At 35.8% G+C, this 18,455-nt stretch overlaps 4 protein-coding genes across 4 annotated transcripts; 1 reads left to right on the top strand and 3 right to left on the bottom strand.

Moving 5' to 3' along the window:
• Positions 1-4,950: 4,950 nt before the first annotated feature.
• LOC130949228 (uncharacterized protein At4g04775-like) lies at positions 4,951-5,558 on the bottom strand. Its single transcript, XM_057878007.1, has 2 exons — positions 5,376-5,558; positions 4,951-5,256 (listed from the first exon to the last, which is right to left on the bottom strand). Exons 1-2 carry the CDS (start codon positions 5,556-5,558, stop codon positions 4,951-4,953), a joined length of 489 nt encoding a protein of 162 aa, XP_057733990.1.
• Positions 5,559-6,032: 474 nt separating this feature from the next.
• LOC130951369 (FCS-Like Zinc finger 3) lies at positions 6,033-6,839 on the top strand. The gene is made up of 2 exons (XM_057880019.1): positions 6,033-6,239; positions 6,420-6,839. The coding sequence occupies exons 1-2, from the start codon at positions 6,076-6,078 to the stop codon at positions 6,595-6,597; spliced, it is 342 nt and encodes a 113-aa protein (XP_057736002.1). The 5' UTR covers positions 6,033-6,075; the 3' UTR covers positions 6,598-6,839.
• Positions 6,840-9,260: 2,421 nt separating this feature from the next.
• On the bottom strand, positions 9,261-12,808 carry LOC130950740 (ATP synthase subunit delta', mitochondrial-like). Its single transcript, XM_057879309.1, has 2 exons — positions 12,431-12,808; positions 9,261-9,861 (listed from the first exon to the last, which is right to left on the bottom strand). The coding sequence occupies exons 1-2, from the start codon at positions 12,686-12,688 to the stop codon at positions 9,517-9,519; spliced, it is 603 nt and encodes a 200-aa protein (XP_057735292.1). The 5' UTR covers positions 12,689-12,808; the 3' UTR covers positions 9,261-9,516.
• Positions 12,809-13,698: 890 nt separating this feature from the next.
• Positions 13,699-17,995, bottom strand: LOC130947503 (ATP synthase subunit delta', mitochondrial-like). Its single transcript, XM_057876203.1, has 2 exons — positions 17,609-17,995; positions 13,699-14,477 (listed from the first exon to the last, which is right to left on the bottom strand). The coding sequence occupies exons 1-2, from the start codon at positions 17,864-17,866 to the stop codon at positions 14,133-14,135; spliced, it is 603 nt and encodes a 200-aa protein (XP_057732186.1). The 5' UTR covers positions 17,867-17,995; the 3' UTR covers positions 13,699-14,132.
• Positions 17,996-18,455: the final 460 nt, after the last annotated feature.

Here is an 18,455-nt window from a genome sequence, read left to right as displayed (position 1 = left end):
AATAATAGAGTTTATATATGATAAAAATTATAAATTTAATAGTAATTAATCTCTTATTTTATCATTTTGTATTTTTTCTCACTTTAGAAGATATGTTTGTCTAAAAATTATAAAATTATATGCTATTTACTTGTAGATCTATTTAATTTATCTTTAAATATTTTTTACTAAATAAAAAATATATTGCACTCTTTATTAGTTAAATAAATTTTAAATTTTTATTCTATGTTTTATATGAATGGTTGAAATTTAAAAGACAACTTACTAATTAGGTTATATGAAGTATTACACTTTCTACTTTATTTAAACTGCATTAGGATCCAACATATAATGTAATTCCATATTTTTCTTGTAGAATAATTCATCACTAAAATAATGGAATGTTTTAGGAATATTATATTTTAATATAAACATAAATTATAAGCGTTAAAAGGTAGTTTCAATTCATTATCTCTGTTCTCACTACTTGTTTTTAAAATTTAAAATGAGATAATATTTAATTTAGTTTTTTAATTTTCACATAAATTTTAATTTAGTCTCTAAAATTTTAATTATCTCTATTTATTTCTTAAACTTTGCAAATATAATTCACGTTAGTCCTTAGACTAATTCCGACGCATAGACGTTAAAAAAATACTGATGTAGACAGCCAAATATCACGTTAAACTTTATAAAACGACGTCGTTTTTGTTTTGGCACTCTAATAATCTAAAAAAATTCATAAGTGATATTTATTGAAATTTTTTTCCTAAAACAAGTGATTCAGCATTGTTTTTAGACTATTTAAACGTGAAAACCATAATGACATTGTTTTACAAGTTTCAGCATGCTATTTAGTTGTCCATGTCAATATTTTATTAACGTTTTTGTGCCTAAAATTGTCACAGGACTAATGTGAGTCACGTTTATAAAATTTGAGAACTAAAAAAAGATAATTAAAATTTTAGAGACTAAATTAAAATTCGCGTGTAATTTTAGAGATCAAATTAAATATTAACTCTTTTAAAATAAACAGAAAACAAATTATAATAAAAGAAATAGCTTAACATTTTATAAAACTCAATAATATTTTAAAATAAGCGGGTTTTCAGAAGTGGTATTGAGCTATGACTATATATTATTATTATGGAGTCAAAATTAAATTAGGTGTATAATATATTAGAATTTTTTTGTTTACTTTTTAAGTTCAATTTGTGGTAAAACTGAATTTACACTAGCTATACTTAATATGTATACTAAAATTTAGTCACTCATATAAAATATATATTAGAACATAAAATATATAATAATTAATTTAAATAATATTTTTGAATTTATAGTCCACTTACTTCTGGTAATGAGTTTTCCTATAGGGTTAACCACCAATCATACCTCCGGATTTTGCAAACACTGACAATAATGCCCTTCACTTTCATTATCGACAAAAACATTGTTGGATAATTTAAAAACGTGCACGAAATGCCCGTCCGGCAAGTCAGGCTTTCTCCGATGACGGAAATGTGTGATGTGGCAAACGGAGAAGCTTGTGTGGCAAACGAAAAGCTTAGCTGGATCCTTTCCCAAATTTCCTAATTCAATAACCCTAATTTCTAATTAATAACCTAATTTCAACTAATTTATTAAGAAGTTAAAAGAGTTTAACTGTGAAAGAGGGTGAGAAAGAGTAAAAGAGTTTGACACTGGAGTCATAGTAGACTCTCCATATTCTCCTCTTCAAGTCACCGTCGAAGACGATCGGCAGTCTATCGACGCTGCAACGCTGGTTTGGAGGGACATTGTTGCATGTTGGTGGTTGTTCATCTGACAAGGTACGCATAATATCTTTGCCTCTTTGCCATTAGCAACCTTGTTTTCGTTCATGTTGCTGTGGCTATATGGTCTTTGATGGGAAAAAAATGACAAGTAAGTATGTAATAATTTGAACTTTCGGGCTTTAAAATTTTGTCACTTGATGCATGCGTTGCTTGCTGCATTGCATTGGTTTAGGGTTTAGTCAGGTTTTTTTTTTCTGTTTTGGATGAAAAATTGTAGTAGTTGATTGGTGCTGTACTAGTATTAAAATGTGTATTTTTCTGTTTGAAATTTCAGATGTCAGTACTCATAACATTTGTGATGCACCACATGGGTAGGTTAGAAAGCAATGAGAAGGGTGGAATGCAATATTCTGGGGGTACTGTTAGCAACATTGACAGGGTATGTGTGGATACTTGTAATTTATTTCTGGTAGAGGGGTTGTTTCTCGATTTAGGTTACACAGGGTTTAAGGACGTTCATTGGTTGGAGCCTGGTTTTGACTTATCAAATGGTTTAAGGCCGCTTAAGAGGGATGCTGATGTTGTTAGTATGTGTGATGCCGCTGTGAAAAATGGTAAGAGGGTTCACTTGTATTTTGAGCATCCTGTTCAAGAAAATCCTGAATATGTAGATGAAGTCGAGGTATCTAATGATGAGGTAGAAGTTGTAGAGGTAGACGATGAGGATGTGTATCGTGATGAAGAAAGACAGGGAGAAGATGAGGTGATGGAAGATCAGTATAATTGTAATGCAGAAGTGGGTCAAGACAAGGGTAATGTTGATTCTAAGATGCATGATGAAGCTAACAGTAGTGTTAAGACCACTGCTGCACATGAAACCACTGAGGAGCAAAATTGGGAGAGCCAAGAGGCAGCAGTTGGTGACTCAACCACCGAGCATGTCGGTAGATATGGTAGAAAGAGAATTAGAAAGAAACATGCAAGGCCACCACCATCGAGAACCACCAAAGTAGTAGGGGAACCACCACTTGAAGAAGCTAGAGAAGAAGCGGAATCTGCGCATAATGTATCAAATGAACAAGTGAATTCACATGTTGAACCTGCAGTAGAAGGTAATTTCATTTAGATAATTATGATACTTACCTGCAGTAGAAAATTATGCAATTTAGGTTTCATAAAAATACTAAACTGTGATTTTATTAACAATGAATTATTTTATTTTATGTTATTGTAGAAGAGAATCATAATGAGGAGGGAGACGGTAATTTAAGACAATCAGGGAGAAGGAAGAGACACTCAAGGCCACAACCATCAGGTCAGAGAATTATTCCTCCCAGGGACAATGAGGCCCCAACAGTGATTGTGCCTGTACATGAAGGTAATGCTGATGGAGTTGATAAGGGTGGGGAAAATGAGTTCCAGTATGAGTCTGAGGATCTTCACAGTTTACCTGAATCAGATGATGAAAACGGGGTTCCGGTATTTCCACAACACAATCCTGAAGCACGCTTTGGCCAAGTAAGACTCGAGCTGGGCATGGAGTTTGCAACGATGCAAGAGTTCAAGGATGCTGTTAAGAAGTTTAATATCCAAATGGGGAGGGAAGTGTTCTTTTTAAAGGTGGAGCCTTTAAGATGCAGAGTTATTTGTTATAATCAAGACTGTCCGTGGGAGGTGTACTGTTCAAGGAGAAATTTCCCACCAAGTTTTCAAATCAAGACGCTAGTTGATGAGCACACATGTCCAAGGAGTAACAAATCTAGATCAGTAACCTGTAAATGGGTGGCTGGAGAATTAGTTAACAAGCTTAGAATTACTCCTAATTTGATACAAAGGGAGGCAAAAATGTGAAGAGAAGAAAAATTTTCTTAGGGGACAAACTAGTCAAGCAGCCGAAACTGCATCTGGAGCAGCAAATGAACAAGAAGATGTTGCTGATTTATCAGACAGAGAGCAAGAAATGTACTATGAAGAGACTCTTGAGGCAGCCGATGAACAACAAGTTACACAGGGGCACCCCAATCTCAAACTGATAGTGAGGTTAGCTTCATAGTTAAACATTTGTAATTGGTTTTTCTGCAACATACACAGACTTCTGGAATTTGTGTTCTGATTTTGTAGCAAGCCCAAGGGTTGGAATCAAATCCTGCAGCAGCATCTGGTTCAACCACTGCTATCAACAAGTCAGCTCCACCAAAGGCTGCTGGTGCTGTAGCTGCTGCTCCAAGACTCCAGAAGAGGGGTGCATCTAGTGCTAGGGCAAAGATCCCCATCATGAGGCCACCATGCACTACTACACAAGCACATGATCCAATTAGGCCACCACAGGTCAGGCCTAGTGTGGCTGCTGCTCCAACTCCAAGGGCTAGCTCAGTGAAGCCCAATGTACCTTGTAGACCACCACAAGTCAGGCCCAATGTGGCTGGAAGGCCCAATATTCCTGTGAAGCCCAATACTTCAGCCCAAGTGCCTGTGCCAAATTCTAGCTCTAGTGCTCCCTCATTGGTTTCTCACCAAACAATGAATGCAGCAAGCAAGGGTACCACAAAGAGATTCATGGAGTTTATGCCCACATCTGCACCTTCAAAGCCTTCTCAAAAACCAAAGAAGAAGCCATGATGAATGTCTTGTTATGTGGTCTGTTGACATTGTAAAACTGATTTAGGAAACCTTTATTTTGAGTGTTAATTAGCTTTTTGGCTGACTTGTTTAAGTTGTTTTCAGAGTTATTGAACTAGCCTTGTGTTTGACTCTGTTTAGTGCCTTTTGTTCTCAGAGTTATTGAACTCTGTTGTCTTGTTTAGGTTGTTTTCAGTGTGATTGTCACTTGATCACAGGTTATGCTTGAATTACAAGAAATGTTTATTTACTTTTTGGGGATTGCTATAAATGTTATGTAACCTGTTATGGTCAATGTGATCAAATTTACTAGTACATATAAATGTTAATTACCAAGTTTGTGCTGCAAGTACTCTATTTGGTTTTACTGCACTTTGCAAAAAACAACACATACAGGTTCTCATCAAATTTATAGTCCAATAATTTGGTACACTGTTAATACAAATCAGGTTCCATGAAAACAAAATACAAGAGTTGTTATTCCCTATTTCAACCAAATTTGGCACATTCACAGTTATCAAAATACACACTAATTATTCACATTTACTCTTCATCCACTATTTAACATTACTCCAACTCAGTTCTTAAACAGAGCAAAGAAATCGATGAAGACACCAATTGCAACCCCAATGCACAACATGGTTAGAAGAATTTCAATCCTCCTCAATTTCTCCTTCAATTCTTTTGTAAGAACAGGTAGCACCATGGGGTCAATGTCCTCATACTGCACTGATTCGGAAAGCTTCCTAGTGCTCTTCTGTTTGAGTTTTCCACCTGAAGATAGCATGGGTTTGTTGTTCCAAGAACATTCCTCCTCTTCAACCATGTCTTGCTCTTCCAACTCATCAATCCATTGAAAATATTTGCAATCCTGGTTTTTATTCTGTCAATAACAAAAATTGAAAACCCATGAAGAACAGATCAATCATAACATGCGAAACACATATTAAAACAGGAATAATAACAAAGACCCATTGGAGGACAAAACCCAGTCATGCTTACCTTCCATAGTGGGCACCGAAAGAACCACCTCCCTGGGTTAGCATTCGTCTTCGATCTCAGAGCAATAACAGCAAGAGAACAGCGACACATACCGTCGTACTTCTTCATACCAGACTCTTCGCACCTATCGTTGCCGCCTTCTACCATTGACGCAGACCTTCGCTTCATACCTGCTGCATCCATGGTTACACGGCTCTTCAGATGCATCACTTCTCATTTTGCAATTGGGGATTAGGGTTATTGAATTATGAAATTTGGGAAAGGATCCAGCTAAGCTTTCCGTTTGCCACACAAGCCTCTGCATTTGCCACACAAGCTTCTCCGTTTGCCACATCACACACTTCCATCATCGGAGAAAGCATGACTTTCCGGACGGGCATTTCGTGCACATTTTTAAATTATCCAACGATGTTTTTGTCGATAATGAAAGTGAAGGGCATTATTGTCAGCGTTTGCAAAATCCGGGGGTATAATTGGTGGTTAACCCTTTCCTATATTAAAAAAATAAAATTAATATTAAAACCTAATGATTGATGAAGAACATGTGTGTGTGAGTGTGTTTTGTGGTCCACACCACCTCATATCACAATCAAGTCCAACTCCTCTCTTCTAAACAATCATTATATAATTCCCATTTTTTCTTTCTTTTCCTTCCCTGCTTTTTCCAAACTCTTTTCTTTTGAGTCTTCTCCACATATCTATGGCTTCTCCCTTATCATCACCATCTTCTTCTTCTTCTTCTCCAAGATCTAACATCTTCTATTATGCTGGATGTGAACATCACTATGAGCAGCCATATTTCCTTCAAGCTTGTTTTCTATGCAAAAAACCTCTTGGCCAAAACAGAGACATCTTTATGTATAGGTTAGCTCAATTTTGAAGCTAAAGATTTTAGATCTTTACAGTAATTCTTTGATTGAGTACTTTTAGAATAGAATTCTTTTTCCTATTTCTTCTTGATTAGACATGGTGTTGTTAATGAATTATATTTGAAGTGTTTTTTGGTTAAGATTTCTTATGATTTTGATTTTTGAATTTTTGCAGAGGGAACACTCCGTTCTGTAGCAAAGAGTGCAGGCAGGAACAGATAGAGATTGATGAAGCAAAAGAGAAAACGTTGAAGCTTTCTTCTTCAAAAAGGGGTGTTAGAAAATCTGAGACCACTAACCAGAATTCTACATCCGACAACACTTTAAGAACAGGCACAGTTGCTGTGGCCTAATCAAAACTAAATATTGTTAAGATTCCAACTCTTGCAGAATTAAAATTTCACAAGAGAGGAACGATCGATCTCGATGGAGATTCTGATTTGTAATGAAAGAGTTGGGTAACAGAGAAAAGAGTGAACAAACAAGAAATTTTGGCCATTCTTCTTGTTTTATTACTTTTGCTTTTTTGTTTTTTTTTTTTAATCTCTTAATTTTTCGTAATGTTAAATAAGAACGTATAGGAAGTATAAAGATACTTCACATAGATAGTGGCTGAAACTTTGTTACATTTCTCGGACATAGTTACATGAATTCATTAACGTGCCGCATGCCAAATTCATTTGCCTATTAAAACGTTACATGTATAATTTTCACACAAAATATTTTATATATGACATAAAAATTTTGGTAAAAACTCATGTGTGAAGTTGATAGTTGAGAGCGGTTAGTAGAAAATTTAGTCAAATCAGTCAAATAATCTAACGACTATCAGTTATCAACTTCACGTGAAGTCGACTGCACCTGTGTTTACACAAAAAAAATTATATACGATATCATTAGTAAGCAATTCGAACCCCCGACACTTGCTTAAGCAGACTAGTAAACTAACCACTAGACCAACCCAACTTGATTTGGACTCCTAGTATTTACTAACAATGGTAAAGATATTAATTTAACTGAAATTCACTAACTAGATAACTTATTTCAACTTATTCAAACATAAAAATATCTTACATATGTACCTACATTTAACATAATAAGGATTAAGGACCGTAATAACCGAAAATGGAAAAGGATCTACCAAAAAACTTGAAAGCAATGTGCGGGACTCTGATTTTTAAACGGAGGGAAGCTAGGAATGGAGTAAGGCTATTTACAGCCTTTATGTGCTGATTTTTGGAGCAGAAACTTTAGGACTAGCATTTTTTAGTAATTTTAAGGGTGAAGTACGATTTTGGTCCCTAAACCCTAATATAGAGGTGGAAAATTTATTTCATCACCGACTTTTTTTCGCTACAAAATAGTTCCAAAGGTCAGTTTATTTTAAAATCGTTATTTTTACCAAATTTTAAATTTTTATTCCAAAAATACTCCTAATTTAAAAAAAAACAAAATGTTGAATAAGGAAAAAGGGATTCAATTCACGTTGGTTCAGTTCAGAGAAGGGAAGAGGGGACAGAAAAGAGGGAAGGGAAGGTGGGGAAGGGAATCTCATATCGGCCACACTCGTAAAGTGAGACCAAAAATTGTTGAAGCATTGAGTTTTGCACAAAATTTGTTTTGATGCACTTCACTGCCAATTGATCTTGATACTGAGGAATGCTTTGAACAATTTGAAAAGCTTGAGCTTCTTTATTATACTTTTTTCTTTTGCATGCACTGTAACTTTGAAATCGTAAGAAAGAGAAATGGCAGTGTAAGAATTATCTGAAGGGGACCTATGGTTAAAAAGAGAAATGGCAAGTCAATTATCTAAAGGGGGGCATATAATCAAGGATTCTAGTTCTAAGGGTGGAGTGTAAGAATTTAAACCCATTATGGTGGTTGAAGCTTTCCTTTACTAGCCAGGGTGCACATTTGTTTCCTTCCCCGAAAACATGGTGGAATTTCACCTCCCAAGGTCTATTCTTCATCTCATTAATATTCCTCAAGTTGGGGTTATGTATTGTGTTTTATTTGGCCCCTGCTGATTCCTTCATTATGCCTCAATGGAGTCCATCTCAACAATGAGCCTCCTCGTTTCCAAGTCCCATGCCATTTGGTGACAGGTAAAACTCCCCACAGCTATGCCCAAGTTACTTCACAAATTCCCAGCATTGCTACAAAACCCCCTATCCATTCTCCTGCCCATGTTCTTAAAATTCCTCCATAGCCTGCACTAACCTTCATCTTTCTTACTGACCCATCTGTATTCAATTTCACCGATCTTTGGGGAGGGGTTTTCCATGAAATCCGGCCTCTGGGTTGTAGTTTGCTGTCCATTGTCAAATGGTGTTTTCGATGAGCTTGTATCTACTGGTCAAAGTCCTTATGATATTCGTGGCATTCATTGGTCTTGTAAATGGGTGGGAGAAGACATATTGATTCCTCCATTTCCATATCCACTAGCATGTGATGATGAACTCATATTGCGATGATTTTCCAATCTTCTTTTTCATATTACATATTGAAAGGTTGTATAAATTGTATCTATATTTTTGCACTGAATATCTAATTCGAAGCTCCCGGAAATTAGATCAGATTGTCAATAGAAAATCATCCACTCCAAACCTACCGCTATTAACGTTGGACCCATACCACTAATAATACCCTTGGCCCTCGGCCTTAAATATGAGGGACCCTAATTTGGACCCCTAAAAGTTCAGGCTGATAATATCTAATTCCGTAATCTAACAAGTAATGGTTATAAGTGTAACCAGTATCAACACACCTTATACAACAACAACAAAACTTTATCCCACTAGGTGAGATCAGCTACATGGATCAAACGATGCCATTGGATTCTATCATGTATCATGTTTACAGAGACCATTTATACGATGGGTATTGAAAAAAATAAAGGAATTAACACAATCAATTAGTACTTTAATGTCCGAAAAAGAAAACCTGATTAGTATATGATCTCTATCAGCAGACACGCATCAAGCTATAAAATAACCAGCAAAGGCACACCCTGTGGTCTGTGGAACCGGCTCATGTTGCCCTTATATCAACAACAATTATTAAGCTTTCTTTCAAGTTTCAAGGGTCTTGCTCAATCCTTAGCTAGATGGTAGCTTTTGGAAAAATTATTTTATCAAATCACTTTCTTCCGAGAAATACAAGGTCAAAATGATCTGCAGTCACTTTGAATACAAAGACACAAATCGATGACACGAGGCCATGCTAGAGGGTGCAAATAAACTCATAAAAGGTAACATCAACTACAATACTTAGCCTGTAAGAGCTGAGTTGAGAGCGCTATGCACATCAACTCCAATCTGAGCTTCAGCTTTCTCCAAATCAGTTGTCGCAGAGTTCAGCTTCTGAGTGAACTCTTGAAGTCCCTTCTGGACTAAGTTTGCATCAATTCGATCTACTGGTACAGCTTCAACAGCTATTATATCAGCAACCGAATTTGCATGGATGAAGGCAAAGCCACTGCTGACAAAGTACTTGGTCACATCATTGCCTTCATGAACGGATAGGACACCAGGTTTCAACTCTGCAATCGTTGCAACGTGTCCAGGGAGAACACCCATTTGCCCAGTTGTTGCAGGTACTATTACCATGTCAACCTACACATGGATTCCACTCTTAATTGACTAGTTAAGATAAAATTACGACATTTCCAAGGAGGAAGAATCAAGAATTTTATTTATTATTATTCTTTCCCCCTAGAAATCTGCATCCCCAAAAATGATGGAACTGATGGCTAGCAATAAAAATGAGAGAATCCATGGTGTCAATCTAGACAACTAAATTGCAACAAATATTGCAACAAATGTTGCAAGTTACCCGCTTCTAATAACCATCAATACTATTTCATGATGTGGGGGTAAGACCGTAATATATTTTCACACATTTGTAGAAATATTAAGTACAATAGATGGAAGACTAGTTTAATACCAAGTGAATTCAATAAGAAAAAGCAAGAGATAATGTGTGGGCACTGGGAAGTAAAATAGGCCAAGGTACAGTATATTGCTCTTGTTATTTGTCTTTTGAAAAGTATGGTTCTCTTATCCCATCTTGTTTCTCTTCAAGATCTGTGCCTAGCATTCCCTCCAAGTGCATAAAGTTCTTCAATACATGCGCTTGGAGAGCAAATAAATAAATGCTAGCAACTTAAAATTACCAATACTAATGCTTCTGTTTATGACAGTATTTTATTTTTCCAAAATATCAACACTACTGCAAGTACACTTTTGTAGTCACCTAATCAAACCAAAACATAGAGTTTACCAGTGTCAAAAGAAACTAGTATACGATATTTCATTTCCAAATACTAGCAAATAATTTAAGCAAGACCCGCTGTCTTAACAGCAACAGCAAACAACACAAACCAGACAAAAATGTCAAGCTTCCATTACAATGCATCAACTACTCACATGTTTAGTTGCATCAGGCTGAGTTACAGACTCCAGAACATCTTTAAAATAACTAAATTGAGGATTAAAAGTTTACAACAGGGACAACCACAAAATTGAGTTAACAAAATACAACATCAAACAACTGCTTGAAGGAAGGGGTTTTGTATAATGTTTTACTAGTTACATTTTTTATAAAATAGCCAATCAGCCACTCTTTTCACAATTTATCCAACAACAAAAAAAAGAGTGTAATAATAATTGTTCAAATCATGAGTGGAGAGTCAGATAAGCAAGATTTTCAACAATAATTTAGATGGTTCGAAATCAGTCACGAAATAATTAATAATATTATAGATATACAAAACAATTACATTTGCAAAGAATGGATATTAGGCAACTGAATCATGATTTCTACACGGTACAACTTTCACGACTCAATCCCTAAAAGAAGCTGATAAGAAGAAAAAGCAATAAATTATAAAATCAACAATTTCGAGATGATGGAAAAATCAAAGATGGCAGGCTAACCGTTTGAAATATGGAATGATTATTAGTTTATTAATGGAAAGCTATCCATTTTCTGATGTTTTTGCTACATTCCTCTATTTCTAACGTTTTATCAGGAAAAAAAGGGGATAAAAAGGGAGATGGGAAGCTATTTGGAATGCTAGAAATATCTCTGGCTTGATTGCGCAATGATGCAGCTTTTTGTTTTTAAAATCAAAGTGGGCAATAAAACAGCAACACATCATGCTCTATGGCAGTTACCAGGTCCAAATTTAACAAATAACAATGCTGTACATAGCAAAAAACATCTATACTTGCTTGCAACCTTGAAACCATGTTATATGCCTAGTGCCTAGGTCAGATGTTAAATGAAAAGTTTCAAGAAAAGCATGCGAAACGGGATCCATGAAGATCCTAGAAGGTGAATGACAGAAACCAAGGCTACAGTATTTTCCCACTTCATGGGGCACACTACATGAATATAAAGACATCACGTCATTGCTTCCTATCATAAACAATGGTCCATTGCTCATTTTGAAACTACTCAAGCTTATGGGAAACAATATGGCCTTAACTCAATCAAATCGTCGAACCATGTATATGATGATTCAACAAAATCGTAGGTTTTTTGTTGATGACTGCCAAACACGTAGATAAAACAATTTATCTTCCGGAAATAACCAATTCAGCTATGATACAGATTAAATCCGCCAGGCAGAGGAAAAAAATATAGTGAAGGAAAAAACCACATTCCATTTCAATACACAACTAATTGAAAACAAGAACAATAAATGTAAATGAACTCTTTCAAACAGGAGAAGAAATCACCAAGACAGAAGAACAGAAAATGACCATCTAAAGAAGAATTTAGCGGATCATTAGGCAGTCATAGAAGAATATTCAGAACCTAATCTAACTAAAGCAAAAGTTCACTTACAACATTGGTTGGACGATTTGAACGATAAATATTACGTGAAAATTGGGGAAAATTACAACAGCATCAGTCATCAATAATTCCTTAGGTATCTTTCCTGACCTATAATCCGGTTCGAGCGGAACACAGATGATTGCAATTGAAATGAGAGGAATTGGAGGGAGGGGAATATATAATCTATAACCCTATTCCATATTAATTGGTGCATCATCTGCAAAGTGCCACGAGAAACAAAATAGTCGTATAAACAAAGACAAAAGGAACCCTAACAGAAAATCAATGCACACAAAAGGAAACGCATGTGAAAAGAGGAAGAAAGAAGGTATCAGTGACCTCTTTAGCGGAGAGTTCGGAAGCGTAAGGGAGGACGAAGTTGACAGTGAGCTTGGAAGGAAGGGAAGAAGGAGTGGCTGGGCGAGGCTTCATGTAAGCCAATGGAGTCTTTGGTGGATCCACGTTTGGGCTGACTTTCTTCCATGCCTCCACGAAGCTCGAATCTTCTACGGCCGCCGCCGGCAGATCCGTCGAGAATCGGCGGGATGTAGCGCCCATCAGTGGGCGGCGGAGGAGGGTAGTTGCTCGGCGGAACATGGTGGTGCGGAGGAATTGGATCGCTCGGTCTCGCAGGGTCGGAGAGAGAAAGCGACTGTACTGTTCGTGCGGTGACAGACGGGAAGAGAGGAAGAGAGAGAAGATGAACAAGTGAATGTCGAAGCGACAATGGTGTATAGCGTGCATCTATTTGGGTCATAATATGGGCTTTCTGTTCAAAAAGGGCTAATCATTATTTGATATTGTGGGCTTTTGGTTCTGGCAGGGCCCAATTGTTAGAAAATGTAGGATTCAGATGCAGTTACAATGAGATTTTTGTCTATTTATACGAACAACAATGCCATCCTTAACAAACAAAATGACAAAATAGCTTTTGATATTATTATTTTTGAGATAATATGAACATTCTATTAAAAAATTATTGAACATTAACATAAATTAATTTTGACGCTTTTATTTCATAGATTTATGACTTAGAATTTAGATTTTAAATTTAAGATTTAAAATTTAGAATAAAAGATCATTTCAAAAAAAAATTAACTGACATTAAGTGAAAAAACATTGGTTACATAATTGAACTCAAAGAAATAATGAAATATCATAACAAGAATTTGAAAAAATCGGTTTTGTTAAATTGTCAACAAATCAGTAAAATCGGCTATTATTATCCAACTTTACTTAATGACTTAATGCAACCAATTTTCCTATTTTCCAGATGATTAGAATTACTCCAATTTTCCATTTATTGTGATCCATGGTTCTCGTCTTTTTTATCTGTTTCATTTCCCATCATATATGAATACCAAAAAAAGCCCTCGAGTAATTATTGTACGAGTATATTTGGCATTTTTAAAAAAATTTGTTATCCAATAGACCAATATAACAAGATTGATTATTTTATTTTATTATGGCCGTCGGCATATGAAACCATCCTAGTTCCTAGAGGTAAACCGTAATGGCGTACTCTATTTAACTCTTCTTCACAAATACAAGAAACTATGCTTTGTTCTTTTTGGGGTTGGACCGTAGGGGTAGATAAATACACATAATTTAGAAATATGCCAACATTCGCAGCCAACAAGTTTGGATCTCATCCAGGTGCAAATTATCTCACTTCTTTACATTATCTGAACATAAAATCAAAGGAATTCGATGCATTCGTTGACATTTTATGCATCTGCACAAGCAAAATGAAGCATGCAAAACTATTCAGTATTCACCATACAGCAAAGATTTTGCTTACAGTGTCGTGTCAACTCATGCTGCCAACAATAATAAAGGATTAATTTTAAGGCCTTGGTTAACTTTCTCTGGCTAGATGGCAGCTCTTGAAACTTTTATTTTATCAATTCACTTTCCATAGTGAAACACAACATCAAAATGTTGTTTAGCGAATAGATAACTCAATGACCTGCCACCAGGCCAGATGTGGGTGGGGAATAAACAAATTAAAAAAATAAATAAAACAAAAATACTGCAGTACTCAGCCTGTAAGAGCCGAGTTGAGAGCACTATGGACATCAACTCCAATCTGAGCTTCAGCTTTCTCCAAATCAGTTGTGGCCGAATTCAGCTTCTGAGTGAAATCTTGAAGTCCCTTCTGGACTAAGTTTGCATCAATTCGATCTACTGGTACAGCTTCAACAGCTATTATATCAGCAACAGAATTCGCATGGATGAAGGCAAAGCCACTGCTGACAAAGTACTTGGTCACATCATTGCCTTCGTGAACGGATAGGACACCAGGTTTCAACTCTGCAATTGTTGCAACGTGTCCAGGGAGAACACCCATTTGCCCGGTTGTTGCAGGTACTATGACCATGTCAACCTACGCATGGATTCCGCTCTTAATTAACAGGTTAAGATTAAATATGACATTTTCAAAGGAAGAAGAATCAAGGATTTTATTTATTGAGTTTTTTATAGACATCTTCAGCCCCAACTATGATGGAATTGATGGCTAGTGAGCTTAAAGAACAAGAATAAAAATGAGAGAGTCCAAGGTGTCAATCTAGATAAGTAAATTGCAACAAATGTTGGAAGTTACCCACTTCTAATAACATCACTACCGTGTCATGACGTGGTAGTAAGACTATAATATATTTTCAAACATTTATGAAGATATTCTGTCCAATAGATGTAACATTAGTTTATTACCAAGTGAATTCAAATAAATAGAAGCAAGAGGACAATGCGTGGTGAGTAAGATAGGGTAAGATTCAGTATATTTCTCTTGCTATTTGTATTTTTACTAGTTCTCTTATCTCATCTTGTTTCTCTTCAAGATATGTCCCTAGCATCCCTTTAAGAGCATAAAGTCGTTCAATACATGCACTTGGAGAGAAAATAAATGCTAGCAACTTAAAATTACAAATACTAATTTTTCTGTCTATTACAATACTTTGTTTTTCTAAAATATTGACACTGCATAGCCTGAAATCAAAGAAAAATATAGATAGTTTACCAGTGTCAAGAGAAACTAGTAAATGGTATTTCATTCTCCAATATTAGCAAATTAATTTAAGCATGGCTGGCTTTCTTAACAGCAACAGCAAACAACACCAACCAGACGAAAATGCTAGGTTACGGCTATAATTTAATTTAGATAGGTCATTTTCAATTTACCTGAGCCAAAATGCATAACTACTAGCATGTTTAGTTGCATTGGTCTGAGTTACTGACTCCTGAACATCTATAAAATAACTACATTAACAAAGATTGTCACTTTATCTAAAAAGGATTACAGTTTTACAAGGACAACCACAAAATTGAGGTGACAAGAATAAAACATCAAATAACTGCTTGATTGAAAGGGATGTTAATAAATGCCTTAAGTCAGGGCTTTTATAGAATGTTCTACTAGTTACATTTTTATAAAACCAGCCACTCTTTTGACAACTTATGATAACTAAGCAAAAAATGATTTACTAATAATTGTTCAAATCACGAGAGCAAAGTCAGATATGCATGATTTTCAACAATAATGTAGATGGTTGGCAACCAGTCACGATATAATTAATAATATTGTAGATGAACAAAATAACTACATTTGCAAAGGATGGAAGTTGGGCAACTAAATCATGATTTTGGCATGGGAGGACTTTCATGACTTGATCTCTAGAAGAGGTTGATGAGAAGAAAAAGCAGTAAAATATAATATCAATCATTTTGTGATAGTGAAAAATTTAAAGGACAAAGATGGCATGGTTAATTGTTTGAAATGTTGAATGATTATTAGTTTATTATTGGAAAGCTGTCCATGTTCTGATGTTAAGCACTATAAAATTCTGTTAAGACACCTTTTCTAGATTCCTCTATTTCAAATATTTTATCAGAAAAATAAAAAGAGATAAAAAAGGAGTTAGGAAGCTATAGGAAATCCTTGAAATATCTCTGGCTTGATTACGCAATGATGCTGCCTTTCTTTATCAAAGTGGGCAATAAGACAGCAACACATCATACTCGATACCAGTTACCAAATACCAACATTGTACTTAGCAAAAGCATCTATAGTTGCATCCTTTAAACTATTATATTATATGCCTAGTGCCTAGGTCTTACATGAGGTTTCAAGAAAAGCACATGAGCAGGAGCCCCTGAAAATTCTAGAAAGACGAAGGTGAATGACAGCAACCAAGGCTAATGGGTTTTCCCACCTCATGGGGTACGCTACATGAATATAGACATCACATATTGCTTCCAATCATAAACACTGGCCCATTGCTCATTTTGACACTATTCAAGCTATATGAAGATTCAACAAAATTGTAGGTTATTTGTTAATAACTGCCAAACAACAACAAAGCCTTATTCCACCAGGTGAGATCGACTAATAGATCAAACAATGACATTGCACCATATAATATATTATAGACATCTCATTTTATCACTTCATGCAATGTCTTTTAAGATGTTCCTCCGTCTCTAACCACTTGTCTATTTTTCACCTGACCCACCCTTCAACGTTCTACTGGCCTTTTCCCCACATGTCCAACAAACCACTAAGAGAGTATACCATCTTTTCAACAATGTGTGCAACTTTCTCTCGCAATCCCCATTTCTTATTCTGTCCATACACGTACAACCGCTTATCTATTGAAACATCCTCATTTTGGTGACGCTGAACTTATGTTCATGTTCCCCTTTGCTGTCCAACATTCCATTCCATACAATATGGTATAGCTGGTCCAATGGCAACGCGACAAAATCTACCCTTAAGTTTTGAAAGGTTAAGTAAAACAACATATGTTATGGAAATGACCAATAAAGCTTATTAGGCTCCAAAGAGTCGGACTAAATCCCAGGCAGAAAGAAACAAATGCCCTGAATACACTAGAAAACAACCACATTCCATTTCAATACACAATTAACTGAAACAAGCAGACTAAATTTAACATAAGAATAATTAAACCTTATAAAAGGAAAAGCCAGACCCCCCAAAAAAAAAAATCGAGCATTTGATTGTAAATCAACTTTTTCAAATAGGATAAGAAATTCATTAAGACATAAAAAATGAAAAATATAAAGAGAAGGAGAATAAGGAAAGCTACACTACACAAAATGACCATGCAAAAGAGAACTTCAGCGGATCATTAAGCAGTCATAGAAGAATATGCAGAACCTAATCCAATTAAAGCAAAAGTTCACTAACAACATGTGTTGGACCATTTGAAAAAATAAAACATATTACGCGAAAACTTGCGAAAATTACAACAGCATCACTCATCATTAATTCCTTATGTATCTTTCCCTGACCTATAATCAGAAGCGGAATACAGATGATTACAATTGAGATTAAAAACTTCTTGTTTTTGCTGGGCGCGCCGGGGGAATTCTATAATTCTATAATATATTAACTGGTGCAACACGTAAACAGATACAAAGAAAAACCCTAACAGAAAATCAATGCACAGAAGAAGAAATGCAGGCGAAAAGAGGAACAAAGAACGTATAACTGACCTCTTTAGCGGAGAGTTCGGAAGCGTAAGGGAGGACGAAGTTGACAGTGAGCTTGGAAGGAAGGGAAGAAGGAGTGGCTGGGCGAGGCTTCATGTAAGCCAATGGAGTCTTTGGTGGATCCACGTTTGGGCTCACTTTCTTCCATGCCTCCACGAAGCTCGAATCTTCTACGGCCGCCGCCGGCAGATCCGTCGAGAATCGGCGGGATGTAGCGCCCATCAGTGGGTGGCGGAGGAGGGTAGATGCTCGGCAGAACATGGTGGTGCGGAGGAATTGGATCGCTCGGTCTCGCAGGGTCGGAGAGAGAAAGCGACTGTACTGTTCGTGCGGTGACAGACGGGAAGAGAGGAGGAGAGAGAAGACTATGAAGAGGAATAAGTGAATGTCGAAGCGACAATAGTATAGTGTGCAACTGTTCAACAATTCGGGTATTTGCTATGTGGGCTTTCAATTGTAGCAGAGCCCAATTATAATTTTACTTGTTTTAGCACCATTGATTATGACTCTTCAAAGAAACAAGATTATTGAGTTTTGTAGTCCAAAATAAAATGTAAGGCTACTTTTAGAAGAGAATGTGATTGAGAGATAAAGAAAAAAATTGAATTAAATTTTTGTATTGTATTTAGTGTAAAGTATATATGACTGAGTTATATTTTAATATTTTATTTGGTTTAAGATAAACATAAAGATTGAAACAAATGCTAATGAATTATATCTCAAATGACATAATTTCTCTATACTCATTTAAGAGGTTGCCTGAAACAAATAAAATTATTTAAATGTCTTTATTAATTAAACAAAATAAAACCTAATCTTATTCTTCTTTCCACTCTCTCAATGCCACGAC

The sequence above is a fragment of the Arachis stenosperma genome, chromosome 9 (genome assembly GCF_014773155.1).
Source record: "Arachis stenosperma cultivar V10309 chromosome 9, arast.V10309.gnm1.PFL2, whole genome shotgun sequence".
In the NCBI taxonomy this organism is placed as follows: Eukaryota; Viridiplantae; Streptophyta; class Magnoliopsida; order Fabales; family Fabaceae; genus Arachis; species Arachis stenosperma.
This window is presented reverse-complemented; position numbering and strand designations above follow the sequence as displayed.

Excerpts from the sequence above, each read along its gene's own strand:
- LOC130951369 (XM_057880019.1), top strand. The coding sequence starts at position 6,076 with ATGGCTTCTCCCTTATCATCACCATCTTCTTCTTCTTCTTCTCCAAGA. Across the intron at positions 6,240-6,419 it reads AGAGACATCTTTATGTATAG|AGGGAACACTCCGTTCTGTA; the intron begins GTTAGCTCAATT and ends GAATTTTTGCAG.
- LOC130949228 (XM_057878007.1), bottom strand. The coding sequence starts at position 5,558 with ATGGATGCAGCAGGTATGAAGCGAAGGTCTGCGTCAATGGTAGAAGGC. Across the intron at positions 5,257-5,375 it reads TTCGGTGCCCACTATGGAAG|AATAAAAACCAGGATTGCAA; the intron begins GTAAGCATGACT and ends TGTTATTGACAG.
- LOC130950740 (XM_057879309.1), bottom strand. The coding sequence starts at position 12,688 with ATGTTCCGCCGAGCAACTACCCTCCTCCGCCGCCCACTGATGGGCGCT. Across the intron at positions 9,862-12,430 it reads CCGAACTCTCCGCTAAAGAG|GTTGACATGGTAATAGTACC; the intron begins GTCACTGATACC and ends ATCCATGTGTAG.
- LOC130947503 (XM_057876203.1), bottom strand. The coding sequence starts at position 17,866 with ATGTTCTGCCGAGCATCTACCCTCCTCCGCCACCCACTGATGGGCGCT. Across the intron at positions 14,478-17,608 it reads CCGAACTCTCCGCTAAAGAG|GTTGACATGGTCATAGTACC; the intron begins GTCAGTTATACG and ends ATCCATGCGTAG.